Source organism: Polyodon spathula, chromosome 8, assembly GCF_017654505.1.
Source record: "Polyodon spathula isolate WHYD16114869_AA chromosome 8, ASM1765450v1, whole genome shotgun sequence".
NCBI classification, from domain to species: domain Eukaryota; kingdom Metazoa; phylum Chordata; class Actinopteri; order Acipenseriformes; family Polyodontidae; genus Polyodon; species Polyodon spathula.
In genome coordinates this window covers 12,111,726-12,138,667 of record NC_054541.1, presented here as the reverse complement: position 1 = coordinate 12,138,667, position 26,942 = coordinate 12,111,726, and the positions used below count along the sequence as shown (strand labels likewise).

At 39.1% G+C, this 26,942-nt stretch overlaps 3 protein-coding genes across 3 annotated transcripts in view; 1 reads left to right on the top strand and 2 right to left on the bottom strand.

Annotated features, from left to right (window-relative positions):
- LOC121319417 (transcription factor AP-2 gamma-like) overlaps nucleotides 1-2,050 on the bottom strand; it is a 21,571-nt gene extending 19,521 nt beyond the window's left edge. The window contains exon 1 of the mRNA XM_041256834.1: nucleotides 1,633-2,050. Coding sequence (XP_041112768.1) covers nucleotides 1,633-1,662 — 30 coding nt within the window. The 5' untranslated portion in view covers nucleotides 1,663-2,050. The remainder of the gene's footprint in view (nucleotides 1-1,632) is intronic.
- A 4,572-nt stretch (nucleotides 2,051-6,622) lies between these two features.
- On the bottom strand, nucleotides 6,623-25,524 carry LOC121319416 (replication termination factor 2-like). The gene is made up of 9 exons (XM_041256831.1): nucleotides 25,336-25,524; nucleotides 24,406-24,500; nucleotides 23,675-23,768; nucleotides 23,285-23,424; nucleotides 21,206-21,284; nucleotides 9,189-9,302; nucleotides 8,370-8,436; nucleotides 7,601-7,681; nucleotides 6,623-7,409 (listed from the first exon to the last, which is right to left on the bottom strand). The coding sequence occupies exons 1-9, from the start codon at nucleotides 25,402-25,404 to the stop codon at nucleotides 7,222-7,224; spliced, it is 927 nt and encodes a 308-aa protein (XP_041112765.1). The 5' UTR covers nucleotides 25,405-25,524; the 3' UTR covers nucleotides 6,623-7,221.
- LOC121319415 (beta-1,3-galactosyl-O-glycosyl-glycoprotein beta-1,6-N-acetylglucosaminyltransferase 7-like) lies at nucleotides 9,310-21,197 on the top strand. Its single transcript, XM_041256830.1, has 4 exons — nucleotides 9,310-12,707; nucleotides 17,621-18,607; nucleotides 18,838-18,933; nucleotides 19,234-21,197. The coding sequence occupies exons 2-4, from the start codon at nucleotides 17,656-17,658 to the stop codon at nucleotides 19,470-19,472; spliced, it is 1,287 nt and encodes a 428-aa protein (XP_041112764.1). The 5' UTR covers nucleotides 9,310-12,707; nucleotides 17,621-17,655; the 3' UTR covers nucleotides 19,473-21,197.
- Nucleotides 25,525-26,942: the final 1,418 nt, after the last annotated feature.

The window sequence follows — 26,942 nt, the reverse complement described above, 5'->3', positions numbered from 1 at the left end:
TGTCTAATTTTTGTAAACAATGTGCTCATTTCAATTTATATGGCTTGGCATTCGTTCATTTTTTTTCCTTCTGTTCTTTTGCACTTTTTCCCCGTCCAAGTTCTTAATGTTCAGATTCACAAACTCTAAATTAACCCACAAGAGTGACACACGGGGGACACCCTTGTAAAAGCAGCTGTTCTCGCGCACCGGTATTATTGTTTGTGAATGCTGTTTGATATACAGGTAATATCAATGAGTGTGAATGCAGGTATATGGACTTTTATATTCGGGATTCCTTCGCTGCATTCTTCTTAAACACCGCTGTGTCAAAGTTGTAGTGGATTTGTGAAAGTTCAGAATGTATTGGGCTTGAGTTTTAGGTTTTAGTTCACGAAATTGCAACTAATGATTGCTGTTGCTCAACTGTCAAAAAGATCATGACTATTCTCTTGAAATGTGACTTCGCCTTTGTGCACTACAGGCTGAAAGAAACCCTGAATTAACTCAAAGTAACGACGTGGTTTCTTAAACCAATGTTTCAAATACCTGCATGGCGTTGCATTGATATTGTAATACAGAAAGTGTTAATTAGTGCTGGTAAATATTGCTCCTTGCATAGCTTGATTATTTTAATTAAAAATGATACTGTATGAAATGTGCTACTATCTGGACGGAGAAAGAAGAGTTATTATCAAATGAATGATTTCACTAATCCTATGGGTTCAATAAGACAGGGGTATCTGGTTATCATTTGTGTTAAATCTGTAATAAGGGGTCGGTGTTTTATTATTATTATTATTATTATTATTATTATTATTATTATTATTATTATTATTATATATAGTTAGATACAGTAGAGAATTTCAGTCGAGTAAGCAATTTGTGTAAAATGTGATTTTTGTAAGGGAAATAACTGTCCTGTCGATTGACAAAGACGCTGGGCTTTGCGACTCCAGTGGGTGACCCAATATATTTGGCAAACTTTGCCTGAACGGACTAGGATCGAGTGAGTCAATAAAAAAATTACTATATATATTATTATTATTATAAATTATTATAATATATAATAATATTATTATTATAATTATTATCTTTTGTTTCAATTGCATTAATGTAAAAGTGTTGATTGGGGGTAGTTACAAAAGTTCACGGGAAAGCTTATTGACGTTCGCTCTGCACTCTTCATTAAAAAGCCATTTCAATTCAAGTCTAACTGGGATGAATTGAACTTTTATTTTGCCGATATCGATTATTAAATCAATATCCGCGCACATTGTCTGCTTCGTCACAATCTGACACTTTTCTTGCTATTATTCTAGTTATTGATTAAGAAAAATACCCAGTAACAATTGCACACACAATAATAATAATAATAATAATAATAATAATAATAATAATAATAATAATAATAATAATATGTTAAACGAATTATCAATGATGGTTCTGTCATTAAAAGCATGTTACCCAAAAAGAGAATACTACTGTGCAGCGCCATGTACAAATACACAAATAAGCATGTTTTATAATGCGTAACTTTGAATGGCATTTCATTTAATAAGAAACTAAAATCCGTTCTTGTAATCACTCCTTTTTTTCTTTCATTTTTTGTTATAAAACTAAATTGAATAATTAGATAAAAAGCCACATTACCTGCCAGTCTATCCTTTCCAGTAAAGTCATGATATAGGGTTCAGTCGGTAACGTTTTTTTTTGTTTTTTTTTTCCCCCAGGAGCTCTTGCAAGTTGTTTGATCGTAACCTGCTCTGCGGGACTTACCTGAACTCCTCTCTCTCTACCTGCGCTGCGGGACTTACCTGAACTCCTCTCTTTACCTGCACTGCGGGACTCACCTGAACTCCTCTCTCTACCTGCGCTGCGGGACTCACCTGAAATACTCTCTCTACCTGTGCTGCGGGACTCACCTGAACTTCTCTCTCTACCTGCGCTGCGGGACTCCCCTGAACTCCTCTCTCTCTACCTAAGCTGCGGTACTAACCTGAACTTCTCTCTCTACCTGCGCTGCGGGACTCACCTGAACTTCTCTCTCTACCTGCGCTGCGGGACTCCCCTTGAAATACTCTCTCTCTACCTGCGCAGGCGCACTCCAATTTACCTGCGAGGCTCGCTAGCAATTAGAAGATGCCATCCTGTTTATAAAACATTCCAATCGCTATCGAGAGCCCAGATCATATTCTTGTGCAGAATCATCATATCACACCCAACTACAAAGGAGGAAGACAGCAACAATCGATACCTGCATCCAGGCTTGGTGGATCCCATAGGCTTTTTAGCATCAGCATGCAATCTTCATGTTTTGGTTAGATCACTTTTTTCATTTTTACAGCTGTTGATGCCCTTTCCCCATTCTTCCCAATGCACTGGGATAGTCATTTTGCAGTTGCGCACAATGTGTTTTTGGACCATGCCTGACAATTTACCAGGTGTGCTTTAATTAATTTTTTTATGCTTTTCTCCGCGGTATACTACAATAAACTAAAACTAAAAAAAATAAGTTGTTCAGCGTGCCTGATATATCTAGACGCGTGTTTTTTAAGGTTGGCCAGCTGGTCATGTGTTTGCATAATTTGCTAAACATACAGTTAAAACTGGCAAATGCAAATGACCCGAACGGTAAATATTTCAATTTCAAATACAGTTACGTTGACGCATGTATTCTTCTTATTCTGTAAATACATGACCTTTTTCTTTTTGCTACCAGCAGCTTTCATTTTTTTCATGATATATAGAGAGAGAGATAGTTATATAAAGAGCGCACAGTTCGTGCATTTTGATTCGTGTTTCTCTGCTTGCAGGTTTTTGCTCTCAGAGAGCCGCCAGGTTAAATTGGTTTGCACAACCCAACTTGTTAACTCTTAATTTTAAAGTAAATCACCAGCCAAACGGTCAAAGGGTATTACAGGTACTTTCAGCAGTCGATTGTGTGCTCTTTCTGTCCCACTTTCAGCATGATTTTTTTTTTTTTTTAATTTTTAGAATTTTTAATGTCAAACACAAGCTCTTCAACAGGACCTGCCATAATTAATTCGCATATAAATAATATATATATATATATATATATATATATATATATAGAGATATATAGAGAGAGAGAGAGAGAGAGAGAGAGAGAGAGAGAGAGAGAGAGAGAGAGGAGAGAGAGAGAGAGAGAGATGATTAATTGTATTAATTTTATATATGTATATATGGAAAAAAAAATAAGATATAAGTTAAATGCATAGAATTTCTAAAGATTTCTAGTTTAGGCCTCTCATAGGTTCCTCTTAAAAATATCCATTAGAATAACCACATAAATCCTGCTTGTATAGGCTAATACAATTTTATCTCAGGGGAAACAAACTATGACTTACTCTTTGGACAAATAAACGAAATATCAGTTCTTTTTTTAAGTCAATATATTTTAATACACGTTGATTGAATAACGAACCATAATTTCCCCACTAATTAATTAATTTAATTAGTTAATTAACTTTTTTAAAGAGAAAAATTCAAATAATACAAGGATGTTTGTTTGTTTCAAGATGGAGGAAAGTGTAGGCCTATTGAAAATGCATGCAAAACGGCTTGAACAGATACTCTGACTTCACAGACTATTGAACATTACACTTTCGAATATTCTTTACCAAAAAAAAAAAAAAAACAATACACGTACATTTGATTGGATATCATACTGTCCTGGCTTGCGAGTTTGTATTGGATATTGTGGCTGCTGCCCTTAGATTTAAAACAGTAATTCAAAATGATGTTCTCATCGCTTTTTCCAGCCTTGTCAGTCTCTAAAATGTATATTATTATTCAGCACATTGCCAACGCAGCCACGCCGTGGAAGCCCGCTGTCAACAAGAACACAGGTTGAAATTAAAATAGAATATGATGGCACTGAACCAATAGGTTCCTTTTTAATCGGAATATCGAACAGCAAAAGAGCAGCTGCGGTCGGTTTGTTATTTATTTGTGTTGTGATAGGGTTGTATTAGATGTACCCTCTCATTTAAAAAAGGACACAGGCAGCAAAAACGCCACCAGTGTAACCCTTCTCGGATTGTTGTGCATGACCCCGGTCTCAATGGATAAATCTAATAATAATAATAATAATAATAATAATAATAATAATAGAGATTTGTATTATATCCTAAATTATTAAATTGAATGATTACACCCTGACCTGCGTTCTTTATACAAGCTAAAACTGAAATAGCACGCTGCCGACCCTGAGCCCAGTATAGGTTATTGGCTTCATACAAATACGAAGTGTTTCAAATGTTGAGGTTGCCTTTCCTTATCGGGTAAGAACGAAGAGGATCGAATCGGCCTCGCTGATTACTTTTTTTTTTCACTCAATACCAAAATCTAAATAAAACTTCACTATTCTAATTAGTCTTCCCTATAGAAAAATCGTTTCTATTGAAGAAGGCAGATCGTTGCAGTCTGGATCTGTTCGCCTACGCGTATGGTATTATTTATTAATTTATTATTTTTAAATAAGATTTATAACGTGAGGTTTTGAGGTTTCATATCTTACATGACTTATGAGAGCAATGGAAAACATAATTATTGTCCATTTTATTTTACTGCTAAAACACACACATACACACTATAGCCACTTTTTACTATTATTAAAATTGGCATTTTGTTAGTACCCGTGATGTGTACAGTACTCAAAGTTTTTTTTTTTTTTTTTTTTAAGAAACTGCTAAATTGTCTCGCAGTTTCTCATTTTCGTGTCAGTTTTTTTTTTATTTTCATGTTGCTGGTTGCTAGGAGACATGTATGGACTTGACGTTCCGCTGGCTTCTCTGCTGATATTGAATAAACAACTTTTAAAATTGCGTATCGGAAAATTGTATTCCAAAATTGCCCACATATAAAAATGACGTCTTCGTGTTTTATGTCTCTGCGTGTGTGTGTGTGTGTGTGTGTGGGGGGGGGGGGGTATGGTAAACTACAATAAAAATAATAATAAAAAAACATTAACACCAGAAAGTCTTAATACACACGTTTACCGTGTTTATGATGGCCTTAATTTATGAGAAAGCAAAACGATTGTGCGGGTAGATAAGGCGCACCTCCATCCCGTCGCATTTAACAGCAGGTGCCTAGTTATCTCTTCTGCTTCAACCAACCACAGTCTCGTTGTTTTGTCCCTACCATCAGTTTAGACTGCTCTCATTTCCAGTGAGACAGCATTCTAATCCTTGCAAAAAGGGCACCAAAACCTCGTTAAACTGCTGTTGCTGACTTGATTAGTGCTAATCTTGGAATTACTTAAGATAAGGTAGTCCGAGTCTAGCGCTAATTGGGATCGGTGAGACCAACCGATTATAATTTATTTTAAGAGACTTTGTGATCTAGGAGCCGCGTTACTGCTGGGTGTACCTGTGCTTTCCCTGGCGGCGTTAAGACTGGGGTTAATTATTAAATGCATTAACGCCTCAGTCAAATTGTGCAAGATATGTATTGCTACAACTGTGTATGTAAAACCTTGCAGCTATTTAAAAAAAAAAAGAGAGTTCCACCGCCTTTATATTTCGATTGATTATTGCGTTTTATTTAATAAATCTCTCGACGTCCAGACGCATTTGGTCTCCACAGAATCAGGCTGCGTAAGAGCATCCATCCCGACTGCGTTGTGATCTCGTTTGGGTCAAGGACTGTACGTCAACACCATAACATTACTGTACACCAACTGACCGACCACCGCGTTGTTTGGTCGAGTGTCAAGACCCGGCTCGAGATTTGAGCCAACATACACGCTAATCACACTTGCTTGTGAAGGGAACGAGTGGTAATAACTTGGGTTTCAACGCGTTGGTAAATTTATTACAGTGTGCAACTCGAGGTTTGTCTCACGACTAATGCTACTTTTTGCCTTTTTTTTTTTTTTTAAGGGGTTAAAGTAGCAGTATTTAAAATGCATGAAACAGAGACGATTCCACAGTTGTGTTTGTAGAAAGTTGCTCGTTACAAATTGTAAATAGAACTCAGAAACTTACAGATCAGATACAAAAAATACAAAAACCGCAATGCACTCAGGTTAAGTTATTTGGGGCGGGGGCTTATAGACAATGACCAAAGTACAATCCACTCGCCCGCGGGCATATAACCCAACCACGAAAAGCATTACCGTATTGAATACTTATGCGGTTAAAATGCCCATGTAGCTCTGCTGCCATCTAGTGGGCGAAACTAAAAGCCTTGGAATCCAAGAGGAACATTCTTTATGACGCAACAGCGACTTGTGCCCTTAATGCCTTCTTGAAACTGTTGTTTTTAGAAAAGTAAGCGAGTCATTTCCAATAGCTACACAGTAGGGGTTGACAGACTGACTGCTAATACTTACCACTTTATCACTGGGGCAGCAGTAACAGTTTAACCAGCAGGTGTACAGCATGTTTTAGGAATGATAAATAGTCTCTCACCACTACTCCAGTAAAGCTGATTGAGCTTGGAAGTGGAGGTCTCCCCAAAACAGCTCCCATGGTTCTCTTGGGTCTCTCGCAAGAAATGCGTGCAACTTTCATAAGAATACTTCATTGATATTTAGTGTTTAAATGTTTGTTTGGTTTACTTAGACCAACATACTTGTATCTAATTGTGAGGAAACAGTCTGCAGCAAAACAAAAATATTTAACCATTTATTATGTTTTTTACAAAGGGGACAGTGAAATAAGATTTGTAAGACAGTACAACAGAAATGATTCATTCATTTTCACACAGCGTTAAAAGCTGACAAGTGTAGTCATAACGTTGCACAGCGTGCTCTAGTTTGCTGCAGTAATTGGGTTTGATGCCACTGTATTGACTTCACTCCTTTGTTATTTAAATTATTTTGTTTTAATAAAGAGTCTTGTCCACTCCTTGTTCACCAGTTAGCTATGAATGGCTTTACCAGCTGGATTTGTATATGCAACACACCTCCAACAGGGCTGGCTAGCACAAAAGAGATTAGAATAGAAATCCGTAACTAACATTCATATCAGCCGGGTCCTAACTAGCTCTTCCTAAACTCCCATTAGCATAGCAACAAAAAAAAAAAAAAAAAAACACACACACACAAGCAATGTCTGTGCTATCCCTAAAAAACAAAAGCCGGCTTTTGCCATCCCCTACACTACGGCCGTCTAAAAAGGCATTGATCGCATACATCTCTCCGTTTAGTTTCTGTAGTTATTATTTGGTACAGAGGAGGTCAGCTCCACTGGGCAGGGGCACAGTTTTGTTTTAGAAGTGGTAAGGCGTGTGGGTGACCCAGTTAGACGTCTGGTCCTTGGTGCGCTTCGCAGAGCTGTGGGAGGTGAAGAGGGATTTGTAAGCCTCAGACTTCTCATCGCTGCCTGAGAACAGCCTCTTGCTGCCAGCAGCGGCAACAGGTTTTATGGATACTGCTGTTGAACTGGAAGGCTCAGGGGCTGAAAGAGCAAGGACACATTAATCTCCAACTGGAAGATGTCTACTAAATTCAAAAGCGTTCAATTAAAAAAAAATCTGGCCAGGCAATCTTCAGCACAATTAAAAGGTGTAGTGCAGGCCAGCAAGCCTTACAATTCTGCCACTAAAACTGCATCACACTGGTTACTGCCATGACCAATTAATGACTCACCTGATTCAATGCTGTCTTCTGCTTTATTTCCAGTGGCTGTCTTGAATTCATTCTTTGTAGTTTTAGATGGGCCAGGGTTATCTGGTTAAAATAAAAACAACATATTAAAAAACAAAATCAAGTCAATATATAAACAGGACTGCTGAAGACACAAACCCAAAACTGTTGCAAAAAGATCAAGAAAACGTGGTGTGCACGATGGCTCAAGAGAGGCAGGACTGTTTTTTTTTTTTTTTTTTTAATTCCCAACGAATGCAGTCACAGGCATTCTCTTCAATTTTGCCACCGTCACTCACTGCTTGGTTAATAGCACCATCCTGTGGCTCAGGAGCAACATTTACAAACCAGCTCCCAGCATTAAACTATGCAAACCACCGTACCCAGAATAGGCTACACACTTGAAACAGGCCCCTGTAATCTCATACTGAAATGCATTTACTGAATAGTATCACAATCCACTGTACTGTATCAGCATTAGTTAAAATCAGCCTAGTGCCAAATATTAGATTTTCTGTATGTGATTGCATTCTGCTAAAGTTTAATCATATACAGTCTTTTAGCACTGCCCACAAGCGGTGGTGCTCTAGGAATGCATTCCAAACAAACACTGGTTTGCTTAACTAAGTTTTTTTGGATAAACAAAACAATGATTTATTGTGGTTACTTCACTGACACTCAAGTTTAGGTGATAAAGCAAACACCCTTGAACCACCAATACCGTCTCTGTCCATCTCGCTCTGTATCTCTCTCTTGCTTATACATTGTTTACCTTTAATTTGACCTTTTGAAGCCTCTGATTTGGAAACAGTTTCAGCTGCCTTTGATTTCTTGGATTTCTGAAACAAGAACAATATTTTTGTATTATAAATATATATATTTTTTCCTCAAATTGGAGGGTGGTAAATTTGGGCTGCGTTTTAAATTCGAAGGAATACGGTAATAAGTTACCACCCCATACATTACCTTAAGTTAGGTGTCTAATATAATCTGTCCAAGAACAGATTTGCGTCGTACTATGATATATTACTATGCAATAATGGGATGAGTATCGTTTAATAAATCGCTTGATTGGATAGATAATGACAGGTATTATTCAAGATCTATTATTCTTAAACAACATATGTAGGGTACAGAAATAATTGTTAATACCACAATCCAATCCTGGTTATCCAACAATTGCTATGAAGGGTACAAACTGTTTGCCATTGGTGTCATGCCATTTTCATATAAAAAAAAATGTGTTCACTCGCTAGTGAAACAGTGTATATAAATGGAGGTGGTGGACAAGAATGAGTGACAGATGAACTAATGAACAAATTAAATAAACATACATACAGCAAAACTTTCTTGCTGCTATACTCCACAAGAGAAATTCTGAACCAACGACAAGTTCAACACTGCCTCCCGCTCCCTTAGCTCTCAACACTTGGTCAGTGTCTACCATTCCCTTGGCGCTGATCACCAGGAAGCACTGCGTCAGCTTAGCGCTGAATCACTTGGCAACACCCTGCTCAGCCATAACAGTGTTCACACAGCTCTGGAACCCATTACTATCATGACATGAGTATTACTCAATATTGCTTTGTACCTTTCCCAGCTTTTCTTTGGCTCGGCGCTCTTCCATCCCCTTACGGAGCTCCTCCACCTCCTCTTTGCTCCCATTGAGAATCACAATGTCGCTATTCTGAAACGGGTCGCCGCACTAGAGGAAAAGCAAAACATCTCATTCTAATACACACATTTCCATATAGAGACACACACACACACACAAACACTGCCCTGAGGAAAGTATCTGAACAGCAGCAGTAGCCCCAAAACAGAACACCTTGTTACCTCACTCATTACCAACTCACTAAATGTCCTTATATCACTGAAAAGGTAATTCATCTCCTCTTTAAAAACACAGATGCTTTTTCCACAACTTAACTTCAGCACATATTCATAAACAAAAAATTATAAAGCAAACAATGTTCACACCTTGAAACTGCAATTGGTATGCAAATGCCCTGCCTCCCCTCTCCACTCACCGAGGCACCGTTTCAAATGACATCCATTCGGTAAAAAGCACTCATTTCTAAATATCCAAATACCACTATGAGATGACAGGGTTGAAGGGCAACGCTTCCTTTACAGAATATAGCTATGTAGCAAATATTAAGACAATGGGTCAAGTGTTCTGTCTCTGTACCTCAGAAACTTAGGTCATGTGACTGATATATTAATCTTGAGTTAACGGATTATGCAACACTATACATTTAATAAAAATGTTGGTGGAAAACTGGCAGCTGGGCTTAATTTTTCATTTCCAGGTTTGCAGAAACATAATGACAAAATAGCTTGTCTGAGGAAGGCTGAGAGACAAATTAGACCCAGAAATGCTGGCATCTTGTTGTACTGATTTTTTTTGGATGACTCCAGTTTATTCCCAGCCCATGTCTCTATTGTGAATATTGTATACAGTCAGGTTAGGCTCTCTTGTTTACACAGTACCTTCATTGTACACAGGAATGCAGTGAATGCAGCTATGGAGGTTACAGGTGTTAGAAAGTGGAAACTGAGAACATCTTACTGAACATGGGTATAAACACAATATTAGAATGAACATATGTAAATATATCTGAATAAAACTCCAAACACTACATATGTAAGAATTCCCAAGATTGTGCAATAGAATAGAGAATACATAATGCAAAAAAGTGACCGTTATTCCTGTTCATAATCACCTCTGATAAACGAAAAAAAAAAGTTAGCCGTCAGGTTCAGTGGAGTACAGAACATGAGCACATTCCCTGTATTAGTTTTGTAAAAAAGCAGCAGTATGCAAGTAGGCTATGTTGCACATTTAGATTTTTTTTTTTTTTTTTTTTTTAAAAATAAGTATTTAAAAAGGGTCAGCATTCAGATTGACATAGTGTTGTTTATGTATTCCCAGTAAAAAAGCTTGTGAATCTACAATTGTAGATGCTAATGCAACACACACACACTGCAAACCATATGAACAATACAGTAGGTAGCAGGCATTTAATATTAGATCCGAAAATGTGGAAAAGTCATTAGCAGAATGCTCAAACTTAATTATGGATCGTTAGAGTCAAGTCCATTTTGCCCTATTATGGGAAACCTAATAACAGTCTAAGTGATATTTGATCTCCCCCTGAATGCGGTGGAAGGTTATGCATTGACTGGCTCACTCGTGCTTTTTGAATATGATCCACATCTGCAGTAAAATATGAAGTCATTCCTTTCAGGTACTGCTAAAATAAAACACTTCTGTGGTCCGTTTCCTTGAGTCTGCCAGGAACAGACAACAGAAGAATGCACTTACGCAAGCCCTAAACATCCTATCTTGATAAAGGAGGAGATAAGAATGGTTTCTCAACATTTACTCCTACTCTACAGCTTGGAAGCTTTTCACTGATAGAGTGTACCATCACTGCCAGTGTTCATTTGCAGACATTTATTAATAATACCCCCTGCTTGGAAAAACAACTTCAGTGAAAGTCCAAACACTTGAAAGGTCACACTTTTCAGTGTTATGTATAAGAACACATGCCGTATGTGTCTTTAAACAAAGTTGAATGAAACGTATCAGGCAAAAAAATAACAAAACCCATTCCCAGCAAGCCAGCAAGTCCCTCCCCTAGAGAAACACGTTTCAACTGAATAGTCCCCAAAATACAATGTGTCCCAGAGAAAGCAGACCTTTTGCTACCTAGTTGGTACAAATAAATGATTACCAGGATTAGTCAGATTAGTGAAGGAACATATATATAACTGCTATGCCCCCTGGAAGGGCATTGCTAACCCTCAAGGAATTCAGACAATACAGGACACACACACATACGTACACAGAGTGTGTTGTTAAAGTAGGTGGTTGAGAGTCTCACTGGGATAGGAGCCAGGGAACAATTGTCTGTAAATTCTACATATTTTGCACAGCTGGGTTACTTAAAACAAGTTTCAAAAGCACATCAAAGTACACAGGAGTGGCCATAATTTAATCTAACAGGAGCCATAAAGTGATAAAATTAAATTCCCTTACTGTCCTGATGTTGAGGTTAGCATGCCATTTACAACAGCAACATGCAGAATGAAAAACTGCCCTTTACCCTGTGTGGTTGGTATTTTATGTAGTCAGACAACAAGGAGGGGTTTCTGGAATGGCAGTTGGCTGCCTTTTACTTTACAAACAAAGCTCCAACTGGGTTTCAACTGGGTGGTGCTAAAACCAGTGTGTGAGCTTTATCTCAATTTTTACTTGAAATAAATAAATCATAATTTGAATGCTGGGAAAGCCCAACACTTCTCATCCTGTACGTGCTGAATATTACAGTAGGCAAAAGATGGGCATAATGTAGAAGAGTCTGAACCAAAACAGCAAAGAATGAAGTTGCCCCTCTCTCAAATGAAGGGTCGGCCAGAGGTTATTTAATCATTAAGCTCTAGCACTCTGCCTGGCAGTGGTGGATGCATGTATTGTGTTTACCGGCACTCTCACGCCAAACCCAAGAGACAAGTTAAATAATCTCAAATGGCCTCATTACACATGGATGAGGGGGGAGAAAGACATGTTACAGGGGGGTAGGGGAGAGAGAGACAGAGAGGTTACAATATCCACACAGATATATTACTCCGCAACCAATGCAACATTTTATTGAAACAACTGTATGCGATTATATATACAAAAGTGATGACACAAACAGTTTTTCAGAGACAGAGAATTTAACCGCTGCATGACTGGCTGACTTATTCTCCTCTAATTGGGTTAAAGAAATCCGTTTTAAAACACACCCACCAGTCTCATGAGAAAATTGCTCAATGCATTACTACCAATAAACAAGTCAGGGCAAAAGAAAGAGGAAGACAGAATCCATGTACAGCAACAAATAAAATATCTGGTGCAAGGGGCGGAAACAGAGGAAGCGAAAAGCAGGAGGAATATATTGATACAGAACAGCACTGAATATTTAAGTGGGATATTTTTATTTAAAAATAGAAACAACGCACAGGCTGACTGCTGATTCACTGAAATATGTTGCTCCTGCCTAGCTGCTGTTAATGTTTAACAGGATCTTTCCTTTCGGTCTGGGATTAACATTTTCATCAGGTGAGACTTAAATGATATTTCTTGAATCCTTTTTTTCCTGCAGCTGTTAGCAGCAAGTGCTGTGTATTGAATTGCATTTGTAAACTGATCGCGTGTTTTACAAGATCTCAGTATCTGCTTTAAAATGTTAGACAATGCGTACTAGTTTTAATACTTTGTGGTTTGACTATGTTTCCGAATTATGACACGTTATTATCAAGGTATACGTGGACAGCTGCACCCACAGCCTTTTTTTCTAGCAAATAACTGAACTACCCCAGAAGAATATGCAGTATAAAGAAAACTGTATTTTGTACCACTGGAGGCTGATGAAATCTGCACAGACTGCTTAATTCTGAATGAATGTGGCACATTTGTCAGCAATATCACAAATACTCACTTAATGAAGCAAATACCAATTTCTCTACAGATTACACAAATTAACTGGAGTCAGTGTACCAACGTGGACTTTGGACTGCCTCCCGCTAATAGTTTTGATGAGCCATTAGCAGGGTTAGATGCTTGCAAATGAAATAAGCAGGTGCAAGGAATCTGGGCTGCTTGAATAAAAGGCTCACCTGAGGTTTACTGCTATGGGTTGTTTGTGCAGCTGCAGGGGACAGAACAAATACTTAACATGTCAACCACGTTCAGAACAAAATCTGACCCTGGACAAATTGGTCTGAAATGTGTTGATTTGTATGTATTCCATTTTGGAAATGAAACTGCTACTGCATTACAACATGGGTTCTTGACTACTTCAAAATTCATATAAATAATGACACATACAATACATAGGGCTGCTGGTTGTTCCGAGAGTGAATAAAGATGGTGCAGGAGAGAGGGCCTTCCCTTGTAAAGCCCCAGTGTTGTGGAATGCTCCACCATCTTCAGTCACAAAAGCAGATAATCTTTCTACTTCTAAAAACAGCATTGAAACCCTATTTTTAAAAAACTGCTTTTTTACCGTAATTTTATCATTGACTATATATTGTTTTAGACTGTCTGTTTTATAGGAATTATCTTTGCCTTTTAAATTTTGTATTACACTACCGGTCAAAAGTGTTAGAACACCCCCATTTTTCCAGTTTTTATTGAAACTTAAGCAGTTCAAGTCCAGTGAATAACCTGAAATGGTACAAAGGTAAGCGGTAAACTGCCAGAGGTTAAAAAAAATAGTTTAGGTTACCAAAAACTGAAAAATAATGTACATTTCAGAGTTATACAAAAAGGCCTCTCAGGGAACAAGTAATGGGTTAACAACTTACAGCTGTTCTGCAGCAATGGAAGTAAATTAGGCCTTGAAAGCTGATGCTAACAACTGCTGATTACTTACAAACCCTCTGTCTGTATAAAAGCAGTGTTGGAACAGACTGTGTTACTACACCCTCTTAAGCATTATTTGGCCAGTATTGTACTGCAGGAAGTAGTATATTGCTCTCATAATGGCGAGAAAAAGGCAATTAACAAAGGAAGACAGACAGACCATTATAACCCTTAAAAGTGTAGGTCTTTCCTTTAGAGAAATTGCAGAGAAAGCCAAGGTGTCAGGGAGTACAGTTCCCTACACCATTAAAAAACACTTGGAAACTGGAGGAAACTCTGATAGGAAGAGGTCTGGCAGACCCAAAGCCACAACAGAATCAGAAGACAAGTTTCTGAGAGTCAACAGCTTGCGCGATAGGCAGCTCACAGGACAACAGCTTCAAGCACAGCTTAACACTGGTCAAAGTAAGCAAGTCTCAGTTTCAACTGTGAAGAGAAGACTTCGAGCTGCAGGTTTGACAGGTCGAGTGGCAGTAAGAAAGCCATTGCTAAGATGGCAAAATAAGAAAAAGAGGCTTGCCTGGGCCATGAAGCACTGCCAGTGGACTACTGAAGACTGGAAGAAGGTCTTATGGACCGATGAATCAAAATTTGAAATCTTCACTTCATCACGCAGGGTTTTTGTACGCCATCGAGTAGGCGAAAGGATGGTTCCTCGGTGTGTGACACCAACTGTCAAACATGGAGGAGGAAGCGTGATGGTCTGGGGCTCTTTTGCTGGATCCAGAGTCGGCGACTTGTACAGAGTGAGTGGCACCCTGAACCAAAATGGCTACCACAGCATTTTGCAGCGCCATGCAATACCCTCTGGTACACGCCTAGTTGGTCAGGGGTTCATCCTACAGCAAGATAATGACCCAAAACATACCTCCAGGCTATGTCAGAACTACCTTAAAAAAAAAAAAACAAGACAGTAGGCTTCAAATCATGGAAAGGCCAGCACAGTCTCCAGACTTAAACCCCATCGAGCTGGTTTGGGATGAACTGGACAGAAGGGTGAAAGCAAAGCAACCTACAAGTGCAACATATTTGTGGGAACTTCTGCAACAGTGTTGGGAAGAACTTTCCGAACAATATTTGATTTCCATTGTAGAAAGAATGCCACGAATGTGTTCGGCTGTTATATCTGCAAAAGGTGGCTACTTTGAGTAAAAAATTTAGATTAAATTTTGTTAAACAAAACAATTCCATGATTTCTTTATCTCCAAATGTTTATTTGTTCTATGCTTTAATTTCAGAGTACATTGAGACATTAAACTGCGTACATTTCAATAAAAACTGGAAGAATGGAGGTGTTCTAAAACTTTTGACCGGTAGTGTACATTATAAAATGTTGTAAATTGCCTTGAGGTCCCTTGTGATGAAAGGTGCTATATAAAATGTAAATCAATTATATTACAGCGGTGAAAAGGCAAAGAAGTACAATTCAACCCAGTGCTGAGAAAAGCAAATGGCTGGGTTTTTTTTTTTTTTTGCTTCAGAATACAATTCCAAGCAACATTAAAGCTGTGAACAGTAACTGCAGAGTAATCCTGTTCTTTGAATGATTCACTTACCTTCCTCAAATTGAAGCCTACAGCAGTTTGGTTACAGAATGTTTCTGCATCCTGTGGTTACAAGATGCTTCCAGCTACTGTTCATGAGAAGTTTCCCGTTTAGAAATACCACAGCATGTCTGCATTTCCCCTGTGTAATAGCAGTCTTGATAAACCTTGTGCACTAAAGAGTGAAACACCATAAAAGGCATTTGCTCATCAATTTGTGGTCACATTTTTTTTGGCCCTTGGCTCTCTCTCTCAAGATCTGCTTTTCCAAAACTGCTCCGTCAAAAAAAGTCCTTAACTCTAGAGGTTTAAAAAAAAAAAAAAAAAAAAAAAAAAAATGTCCGTACAACAATACATAAACACATTTACGGCAGACAGCCAATGCAGTAGTCTGTGAACATATAGAAGGAGAAATGGAATCAAGTGGTTTTCAAGGACGGAATACACGCACATGTATACAAAACAGTTCTAAATAACAGACAGTTAAATACTATACCTCTGATACAGATTTAAACACAAAAACAGGGTTTAAAAAAGTAGATCTCTGGCAGTAGCACATCCTAATTTGAATCCAAGCCACAGCAAGACAATTTCATAATAAAAGAACCAGATAATAAGACAACATGTGCACAAGGACTATAACGTTTAATTGTGCACTAATGAATCGTAATGCTTCCTTTAAATGACTCATCAGATGATATCCTGACAGCAGTGCATTGGAACATTGCTAAAAATTACTGTTGTACAAATCTTCAGTTTAATTTACTGTGCATTTACCTTGACATGGATTTACTGCATATAACTCAAGATTTAGATATGTTCCTTACGCTATTCTTTGTGTAACTATATTTTTTAAATAAGCTCCAGTCAGACCACAGTAGAATTGCGATCTGAAAATATCATGAAAGGAATGCCACCATCAGTACTGCTGTTAACATGTGTAAGGAGTGGCTAATTGAACACTGTGGACACGCATTCTGACAATACTGCAATGGAATATGAGGGTTTATAGGACCTTGACACTTCAGGTCTGACCCATTTGATTTACATGCATTTTATTTAACGAATAAATGAAAACTAGCAATTTCCTGGCTGCAACCTAAAATGTAGGGATACCGTGCATATTCGAAAATAAAAAATTTCGTGGATCAGGCTTTGTGTTTTGGTGCTGCAGGTGTATGAAGACTCAGATTGTCCAGCTTCTGTTTTCTTGCTTCAGCAATCAACTTTGATCAAATATGCATTTGTATACGTCTAGCACTAGAACGAAACCGAAACAGCTTAATAGTATTTTGTATAAATATATTCTTCCTCCAATCATGAACAGAACGTTTGTCAGTGGATTCAGAAAGAGCATATACCTAAAACTATAAACTGGGGGCCCAGAAATATATTTATTTCCTTTTCAAAACTGAATGTACTTTCACTCTAAATCCCCATTCGTACATGCTGCAAGGAGGCTAAACATAATCATGTTTTAATTCAGCCAGTCACAGCATGACAGAATCAAAACCAGTTAAACCACATATGACACAGAATTGGGAGCAGTGTTGCCAACCTATAGAAGGAAATGTTAGTTGTTTTTTTTCTTTTTAACGCACAGTGAAACTCCCTGTGGAATTCATTAAGATGATCTCTTGTAGTTACTCAAAATTCTCAAACGGTAAACACTCATCTTAAATACCCAAAGGGCCTAACTAGACGTACAATCCTCAGGGTCCTATCAACTAAACCTGAAGAGGGCTTTTAAGGGCCTGGTGTTTTACTGTAGCCTGGTTTGTGCATCATGTTTACGGCTCCTCTGTGACTGGGAAGGGTAAAAACAAAACAGTACAAGAGGGAAGTTCTCTGAAGAGAAAATAAACGATTGCAAAAATACAACACAGCAACAATGCAACTTTTGTCATCAAACTAAATGGCAGAGGGCTAATGTAGAGAAAGGTGGATGTTCTACAAATTATTACTATTTTATTTATTTTAACACCCTTGCACTGTTAAAGCCTTACATTTTGGACTGTACCATAAGTAAAGAAAGCATTTTTTTTTTGTTTTTCCTTGATCCAGGTAATTTTAGCAACACCCAGTGGGGCTGACCTATTATGGCACTGCTTAATTCTGCCAAGCTAAGTTTCCTTATCTGTTTGAGCATATGTCTTTGTACCTTAATGTACATGAAGACCAAGGTGCCCAGCCCACAGGCGGACGAAGCAGTGGATACGGCAGTGTGCGGGATTCACCCCGATGACCTGTGCATCTCCCTCTTCGATGGCAAGGAGCTTGGGAGCGAATGCCTGAAGCTCCACAAACCGGAATCGCTTCTGCTGGGCACCAAGCTGAACTGCTCCCGCTTGGCAGAGGACCTGCATTTCATTACCAGCCCTCTAAGCAAAGAGGAGGAAGAATACCCCCTGGCCTACATCATAACCATCCACAAGGAGCTGGATATGTTCATAAGGTTGCTCAGGGCCATCTATGCCCCTCAGAACGTGTACTGCATCCATGTGGACGATAAGTCACCTGAGGATTACAAAGCTGCCGTCAGGAGTCTGTCTGACTGCTTCTCTAACGTCTTCCTAGCTTCTACCACAGAGAAGGTGGTATATGGAGGATTCTCCCGGCTTCAGGCCGACATGAACTGCATGAAGGACCTGGTAAGCTTCCCAGTGCCCTGGAAGAGTGTGCTAAATCTCTGCGGTCAGGACTTCCCTACTAAAACCAACCACGACATAATTCAGATCCTGCAGGGCGAGCAGTGGAGGGGGAAGAGTATAACACCTGGGGTGAAGCAGCCACCCACCATGAAGTATAGGACAGAGAACCAGCACAAAGAGATAATGAACCCAAAGGGCCCCCACGTGCAGCCACTAAACTTAAAGAAAGGGAGGCCCCCACATGACCTGGTCCTCTACTTTGGGACAGCTTACTATTCTCTCACACGGCCATTCGTAGAATTCGTCCTACAGGATCAGAGTGCAAAGGATCTGCTGGAGTGGTCCAAGGACACCTACAGCCCAGACGAACACTACTGGGTGACACTCAATCGTTTACCAGGTAAGACAGCAATGTTGTGCAACAGGTCTCCGCAGATGACAATGCTTGTCATTCATTCATTGTGCTTTCACAAAATAGAACATCCATACTTTTCAATTAACTATCGCTCAGCTTTTTTTTTTATTCTTTGATATGTCAGCAACGGGTTAAAAAAAGTCAATAAACACTGTGGGCTGTAAAGAACAGCAGATTAGAGAGGATGCATCCAAAGCTTTTATTCTTTTTATTAGGGGCTCCGGGAGCAAACCCAGACGCAGGATGGGAGGGCAACATTCGCTCAGTAAAATGGAGGGACCAGGAAAAAACGGTGCATGACGGGTGTAAAGGTACAAGGTTTTTTTTTTTTTTTTTTTTTTTTTAAACTCTCAGTCCTGGGATACGGATTTGTGAGAAATGGTGTACTGGTTAAGGATTGTATCGTGCATCTATGTCCCAGTCACAAGTGATATTCATCTCTGGCACAGGATTATTAATTTGATTTGCGCATAATGATTTATTTCTGGGATTTTAACCTGGTAGATATCAGAAAGCAATTATGTCAAATGGTCCCTTGATAATACTTGTGATTTAAAAACGGCAACCTTGCGTGGTGCCTAACATGACTCATTTGTTTATCTTATTTGCAGGTCACTATATTCGTGACATCTGCGTTTATGGACCTGGGGACTTGAAATGGATCATAGAACAAGACAACATGTTTGCCAACAAGTTTGAGCTGGAGACCTATCCTCTTGCTGTGGTCTGTATGGAGCGCTGGCACCGCCTTAAAGTCCTGGAGCAGACAAACATCACCATAAACCCTGCCTGGCAGCTACAGAAGGAGGGCTACTTCCAAATGAGGCTCAACGCTTCTATAGAGCAGTAGACACAGAACGCCGTGCTGTCTTCTGCAACAAGGGATTGCACTGTTCTAGATAAAAAACTACTTCAACAGAAAAAAAAAAGCTTCTAGAAAGCCACTTGTTGTTTTTACAGCTTTCTTTGCACTACAAAAACCAAGCCGATTATTATTTATTTATTTATTGCTGTTACAAGACTTAAAACAAGGAACATAGGATTAAGACACCCAAAGAAATTCCAATGGCATACTGAAACACATGGCGCTTCTTCATAAACTGAAAGACTACTTGTGTATAAATGTGTATAGGGCAGACTTCAAATTATAGTTGCCTCCAAAAAACAGGAATGTAGAAAATTTACTGAATATTATCATTAGTAGTAATAATATTTATTTATTTATTAAAAAGTTTTACTATTTTAAGGTAAACAATAACAACCGTGGTGTTTTTTTGTATTCCAAGTGGCATTCAGAGTTTATTAAAGGGGGGGGGGGGCAAAGAGAAACCTTCATTAAACCAAGAAATAAAACAACGTATATAGTTGTAATTATATTGAACAAAGCAGGTTGATTAAGTACTGTATGTAAATTGAAATATGTTTACCACTTGCATAAAGGGAACAGCCCTAATATATCACCTACAGCGGTGTGTAATGAAAATGTAATGTAAAAATAAATAGAAACGATGTATGAAGGTACTTCTTGCAAACTGCAATTATTATTTATTACCACATTTCACACTTGATTAATGGATAGTCACAATAATGTGTTTTATGATTGTATGCACTACTTCACCAATGGCACATATGTTTACCAATAAAATTTCTAGATACCGCATCTTGCTCTACATGTTTTTATTTCCAATCTAGTTCTACAGAGATTAACAAACTGCTGCATGCCCCTTTGCTGCACAGACACATCTTATGTCAAACACATAGCACACCGGCGAGAACAGAAGTAACGATCTCAAAGCAATAAAAGTGCTGAGAATGTTGTCTACACAGGTTCCCAAACTTCTACGGTCACATCTACCCGGCTGGTGCAGCTGGGGAATTGTAGGGCCGGTGAAAAAATCATGGGAAAAGAAATATGTAATCATAACAGAAAGTCTGGGATCTGCTTAACAGCTGGAAACCTTCAAGCTTTACTCCCTATAATAAATACATCAGTATGAATCCTGGTTAGTAATTGCCAGTCTAGCACTAGATCAAGGGATCGAATGAGAATATTTTCTTGGCAATAGCCTGAGTGAATGTCTCTGGCCTCCAAAACCCCCTCAACCGAGATGAAAATGGGACATGCCTTGAAATGTTATGGAGTGGGTTCCCTGTAGGAAATCCCCATTTAGTCTTAATTTGTCAGAGTGGCCCAGGGACCTTGAGTGAACATGTAGAGTTCTTGTTCAAATATATTCAACTATGTATCTCACATGAGAAAGGATTCATTAAGACCTGAACAAGGTCAAGGACAAATGCAAAGCAGCATTCTCACTAGGCTATCTACATTCAGAACAGACAATATGGGCCATATTATGAAGGGATTCCTAAAGGCCATGGGGAAGGGATAGGGTTTTGCTTATATTTGGGTGGGGTCAATATTATACCTATTAAGGAACAACTTCACAAAAAAGAATAAATGATAGTAATAAACGCTTCTGAAGGCTATCTGGATTCCCCTCACCCCTCACCACGGTAGACTTAACATGTTAGTTGTTGATACATTACCAGCAAAACAAACAAATATATATTATTTTCTCCTACCTTGTGGCAAATCTCAGTTTTAACCTCCCTTAGGGCACGCTCTGAAAACACGCAGCCACAGGTCCGAAGATAACAAAACCTACAAAAGAATTCATAAATAAAAATATATTATACATATACAAATAAGATTTTGCTCAAACAGCCAACTTCCCACTGTTTCAGTATGTTTAACATGCCTTTGTCAACGGAGCGTGTTTGAAAACAAACACTGGATGTATTTTATGGTTTTGATGCCATATTAACCACATATTTATTTCTCCTTGAATAATGCCTTTGTGATGTCATTCATTATACAGCTAAGGATCTACTGTTCCTTTCTATTTAACCCTGCAGGCATCACAGTAGCTAGTCTATTCATCCGTATATTTTGTTTTATTGTATACATTAATTCATTTAATTTTCTGTTCAGCTGCATTAGGCACTGCGACCCCCACTGATTAATAACTTGATTTTGTTAATATTGAAACATACAACATACTCAATATTTGAAATGTTAACAGCTAATTAGTCACAAAAACGTATTCATCATAGGCATCAACTGAATTTTTAAATGGATGTTAAAGTACAAAAGCTAGTTTCTTACAAAAGAAAAAACCCATTCCAGCACCTCAAAGCAGAGCCCGTGGTACAAGTTCATTCAAACTCCTGTACTTGCCTGTTTTGTTCTACTTTGTAAAACGTATTCTTTCGTAGAGGATTCGACATGTTGTAATTTCATTAACACTGAATACATTTTTTACATCTGCCAGCAGAGCGATCACCTGACCTTAACACTGCCCTGTTGTCAGAGCTCTCGCTCTACATCCCGCCTGCAGGTAAGCAATCTGTTAGCTGTAATGTGTGTATTTCTGCTTTGATTGACAGTCCACCACGCTGCCTTGCTGCACTTTACTTTTCTACAGTTACAGCTGCTGCCAGCGCTTGCTTTTAGCTATTAATAAAAAAAATAGATAGAATGTCATTGCTGCCGCGGCCCACAAGGGATGGGGCCACAGTTTGCCTTAATGTATCTATGTATCTGATGTCAGCCAAATTTGCATCCCTTCTAAATCTACGACCGGAGCTTTCGGAAATATTTTTTCTGAATTACAAAGTATATGTAAATGCTTCAAAACGATTTTTGAAATGTTGGGAAATAGTTTAGAGTATGTAATTATTAATAGTACTCTCAGCTCACTTCCCTTTTCTTATAATCAAGTAGTTCATTCCTATTGAGTTTGTCGCCTTCTCTCAATGTCATTTTCATCAGAACAGATTATTTCATCCTTACACCCAGTCATTTAGGAATTGCTCTTTCAGTACAGACAGGATGTGCAGATGACATATGTAGGTACCGATACATATCAGTAGCTTTCAAGTAAAAAGCTATTTTAACAGAGCCTTGATCAAGTTTAACCAAGGTGTCTAAGAATTCAATTTCAGATTTTACCCACCTTAAATCCACCAAAATGTTAGGGTAGGTATAATTTACTAATTTATGAAACTGTACAAGAGATTCTTCTCCATGTGTCCATATTTCAAATGTCACCCACATATCTTGTTTCCTAATGGTTTCTTGTCTAGTTTACTCAATAACATTTCCTCCCATTTGCCCATATATGTGCCTGCAAAATGTTATATATAATAAATTATTTATTTAGTGCAAGAAGAAGAATGCAATGCATTTTGAACAGACTGAAAGTAGTTCCAGCTAGATATATGCACAGATGTGGTCGTAGAAAACACGATACTGAAAATAGGTTTCAGAGTAATTTACAGCTAAAATAAACTGTTATGCAATGGGAGCATTATTTCCATCCTTACAATGATCACATTACCTAGCTGGAACCACACAGATGAGACACACATCTAAGATGGAAGGTGCATTTCAAATGCCGTGTATTTTTAACCCGAATTCAATGCCATTATGGAGACACTACCATGGTAGTCACTGGGGCACGTGCTTCTACAGCTTTTTAAAACATTTGCTTTCTTTTTTTTTTTTTTAATCCAAGAGAGGGGAGCAAATGTTACTCTACACAAAGCTACCGTTTTGTAAATCCATCCCATGAAGTCATCAGTTCCCATTTCAGCACTCACTTGTGTCTCCCGTTCATCTCCAGCCCGACCACAGGGCAGATATAGCAAGCGCGATGCAGGTCCTCATAGCGATCCCCCTTGGTGTTCCCTCTGTCTCCCTGCCAGGCTGGATTATCAGTCAGATTCAGCTCCTTCACATCCTGAGGAAACATGAGACCATTTTCACATCTCCATCACCTGCCCTTAAGTTTTGGTTTTGGTTTGTATCTCCGGATGTCTCATATCAACAAAACTCTGCCTAACTGATCAATGGAAAACAGGTATCATCACATGTGTGGGAAGTGAAAGCAGGGAATATAATGTAGATACAAAACTGCTTTAGCATACTAACAATTCTGTTTATTTTACAAATCTAAGCAGAGTAACAATTCTGTGAAAGTAATAACGAACCTTGATACCCCTGATATGCACTGCAACCTCCATGTTGGGCCTTTCAGCAGATTTGTCTAACAGGTACTCAATAACAGCATCTTTGTTGTACAGCCTGGAAAACAAGGGGAGACAATATTGAGCATCTCTGTGTGGCCTGGTAGTCAAGCTGCCTGTCAGCACTAGAGCTACTGTAATAAGCAGACCTCACATTAACTACAGTAAAAGCTGTCTAAGCTGTCTAATCAAGTAATCTGTAAAATGCGGCATCGTTTCCGAGTTGGACCGCATTGAAATTCACGCTGCGACACCCTCTACAATCCGGTACCTGTATATTCTGGAATCCAGCACGAATTTCAAGTCTGGTCTGCCTAAAATCAGAGTAAATCTGACTGTGCAGTCCAGCACCAAGTCAGGTGCTTTTTCTTTTGTAAGTTTATAATCAGGGATGTTTTGTAAATACACACATGGCCCACGGGTATGATACAGTAAAATCCTTGTTTAGTTAATGGAGAAGGTAAAATGAATGCAACGCTTGAATAACAGGATACACCCGAACTGTGCACTTCGACTCTATGCATTGTAATAGTATTTCATAACAACTTTTATTTAGGTACAGTATTACATTTCACAATACCTCTAATCGAGCATAAAGCCAGATTTGGCAGGTTTTACTGTAGTATGCTACTGTAATTCCTGACACTGTCTGGAGGCTTAGTGTTTTTTTTTTTTTTTAAGTGACGTATTCTTACCTTCCCAGGTCGCAGGAGACAACAGGTCTGCTCAGCTTCTCCTGAGTGAGAGCGCAGTAGTACCAGCGGGCGACCAGTGCAGCATTTTTATCAACCTGCATCAAGCAAAAGAAAGAAAGGGCCGGTCAGCGGCTGGATTTGGGTTTTATTCCCCTTTTTCACACAATGCCGACAGTCTAAAAATCAGTAATGTGGTCTGCCGAGCTCAGTTGAGATGTGTTTAGATGCCAGAGCTTTACAACGCGCAAAGCCAGGGAGTTTGCATCCGATCTCTTTACTTCATGTGGTACTGTCTGACAACCCTAACTCGCACATTATGGTTAGATGCAATGTAATTATTATACAGTACTTCTACACGTTACGTTTGAATTACCTTGAGTCCCCCAGTCTCGCTGATTCTGCGGGAGAGAAGAAAACTAGCACCCAATGCATCGCGCCGGCAACTGGCACTGCAGTTGTAGGTCTGACACCGACTCACTAAAAAGTGACTCACAGCACGGCATCTACATTAATTATAGCGAATCACCGCTAACAAGAAATAGGCCATACACTGTGTTGAAGTACTGTGGCTTGAATGATGGGCCACAATAAGACTGCTCAAAATAATCTGTTCTACATACAGGTGTTTAGTATAGCGGTCACTAAATAAATGCATACTTCAAATAAAGTATAGAGTGTTTTACGTACGTATGTGGGGCTTAACGTTGGATTTGGCAGTGGAGGAAATACTGCAACACATTTGTGTGGCACCAAGCGCTAAATATTAATGAAACACTACATCGAAGCGTGAGGATATCAAAACAAACACTTGCGCTAATAATCGCGCTCAAACTGAGCCCTTGGAGCAGCCACTGCGACACCGAGGATTCGGCTGAACAGCAGGCCCCACAACAGAAAACAAACAGAGAGCCTTAAACAACCGCCACCAACCTTCTCCACTTTCTTGGGCCCTTTAACGAGTTCGTGTCGTTTTGGAATGGTCCCGCCGTCACAACCCATGGCGAAAGATCACAAGAAATATACTTAAAATAATAAAAACAAAGATTTCTCTTCAAACAACGAGGCGCGACACGAAGAGAGGTCTGAGACCTAGCAACAGCTTGGGATGTTCAGGGGCGAACGACGCAGTGCGCCACCTGCTGGCTGGATGATTGTAGTGCCTGCTTGAACAATTACGTAACACCGAAAGGAAACCCCCAAATTAAAGGCTTCTGCACCTGTTTGATAACCTGAAAAATATGTTATTACAAAAAGTAATGTATTTATTAATATGCTTTTCCTATGCAGAATACAGTTCTGGCTTTTACTTTTTTGTCTCTAGGGGATCCGGCGACACAAAAGGTTGAACCCCCGCGGATCTACTCTGTACATTTACAGAATGTTTGAGAAAAAAATTAAACGTAACCGGCAATTGGCGTGTGTTGAAGATCATGCTTTATGCTAAATAGACACGAGGTTTGCCGAACTCTTTGTATTCTGTACGTGTTTACAAATGACTTTTTCTACCTCAATAGAATGATTGTACGCACTGCGTTGTACTATAGTAAATGTGAGCTCATGTATATATGCCCAGCTCAATTGAAAGGCACTGTACTGTATATTTTTCTTGAAAAGGCCCGCCCGTGGTTTAAACGGCGCTGTTTACTTTACTGCAGGTGGTTCACACGATTACAAAAAAAATGTAAAATGTGGCAGTCTTAATTCTGATGTGAAAAAGTAGAACCGACATTTAAATCCAGACTTATGGTATTGAAATTGGACACTAGAGGGCGCTAAAGCTCCACCTTGGAGTCACGACGTTTCTAACTTTGCATTCAGTTACGTGGGAAAGGGTCGTTTTAGCGCTTTATTAAAAATCCTTTTGCTTCGCTTAGAAACCATTATTTAAGATTAACCTTGTACTGTACTCTTGTCGGTATAAAAGAGAACAGACAGGATACCCCACGATCTTTGATGGCGTAGTGGAGTGGTGGCCGACCTTGAAGAGCCACAGTTCTGCAGGTTTTCTGGCTATCTTTACATCATTAAGGGCTAAAGACCTGAGGAAAATGTTTGTGTTGACCAATTACGAAAATAATTGGTTTAATTGAGCAATTGGGAACTCAGGTGGCACGAGAACCGGAAGGCCCTGCGGTTCTCCAGGACCAGGGGTGGCTGCCTCTGGTGCCGTGGTTCAGGCTCTCCAATTGATCCTGCCTTTGTACTGGTGAGTAGCTCTGCCTGCTGTCTGAACCCACGTGTCTGTAGATAGCGCATCAATACACCGGGTTGGCTATATGGACAGGGCTGGGGAGATGCCTTCTTAAAGTGGTGCCCTTGCAAGGGGGACCTAACAATTATTCTGTATCGAGTATGACATCATTCTTTTCAGTGTGGGTGGGACGTTCCACTGACTTCGATTCCACTGATCCGAATGGGTCCGTTTCTTAATACCTGCTTTGATACACATCCACGCCTCTAGCGCAGTATCTTAAGTGTATGTTTCATCTTTAACAGTAAAATGGCAGAAGGTGGGGCTCCGGTACCCGCAGAGAGAC

Coding starts and splice junctions, on each gene's coding strand:
- LOC121319415 (XM_041256830.1), top strand. CDS start 17,656: ATGGCACTGCTTAATTCTGCCAAGCTAAGTTTCCTTATCTGTTTGAGC. Junction 18,608..18,837: donor GACACTCAATCGTTTACCAG/GTAAGACAGCAA, acceptor TCTTTTTATTAG/GGGCTCCGGGAGCAAACCCA. Junction 18,934..19,233: donor GGTGCATGACGGGTGTAAAG/GTACAAGGTTTT, acceptor TCTTATTTGCAG/GTCACTATATTCGTGACATC.
- LOC121319416 (XM_041256831.1), bottom strand. CDS start 25,404: ATGGGTTGTGACGGCGGGACCATTCCAAAACGACACGAACTCGTTAAA. Junction 23,425..23,674: donor TGCATATCAGGGGTATCAAG/GTTCGTTATTAC, acceptor ATGTTTCCTCAG/GATGTGAAGGAGCTGAATCT. Junction 8,437..9,188: donor CCAAAGAAAAGCTGGGAAAG/GTACAAAGCAAT, acceptor TTCTTGTTTCAG/AAATCCAAGAAATCAAAGGC.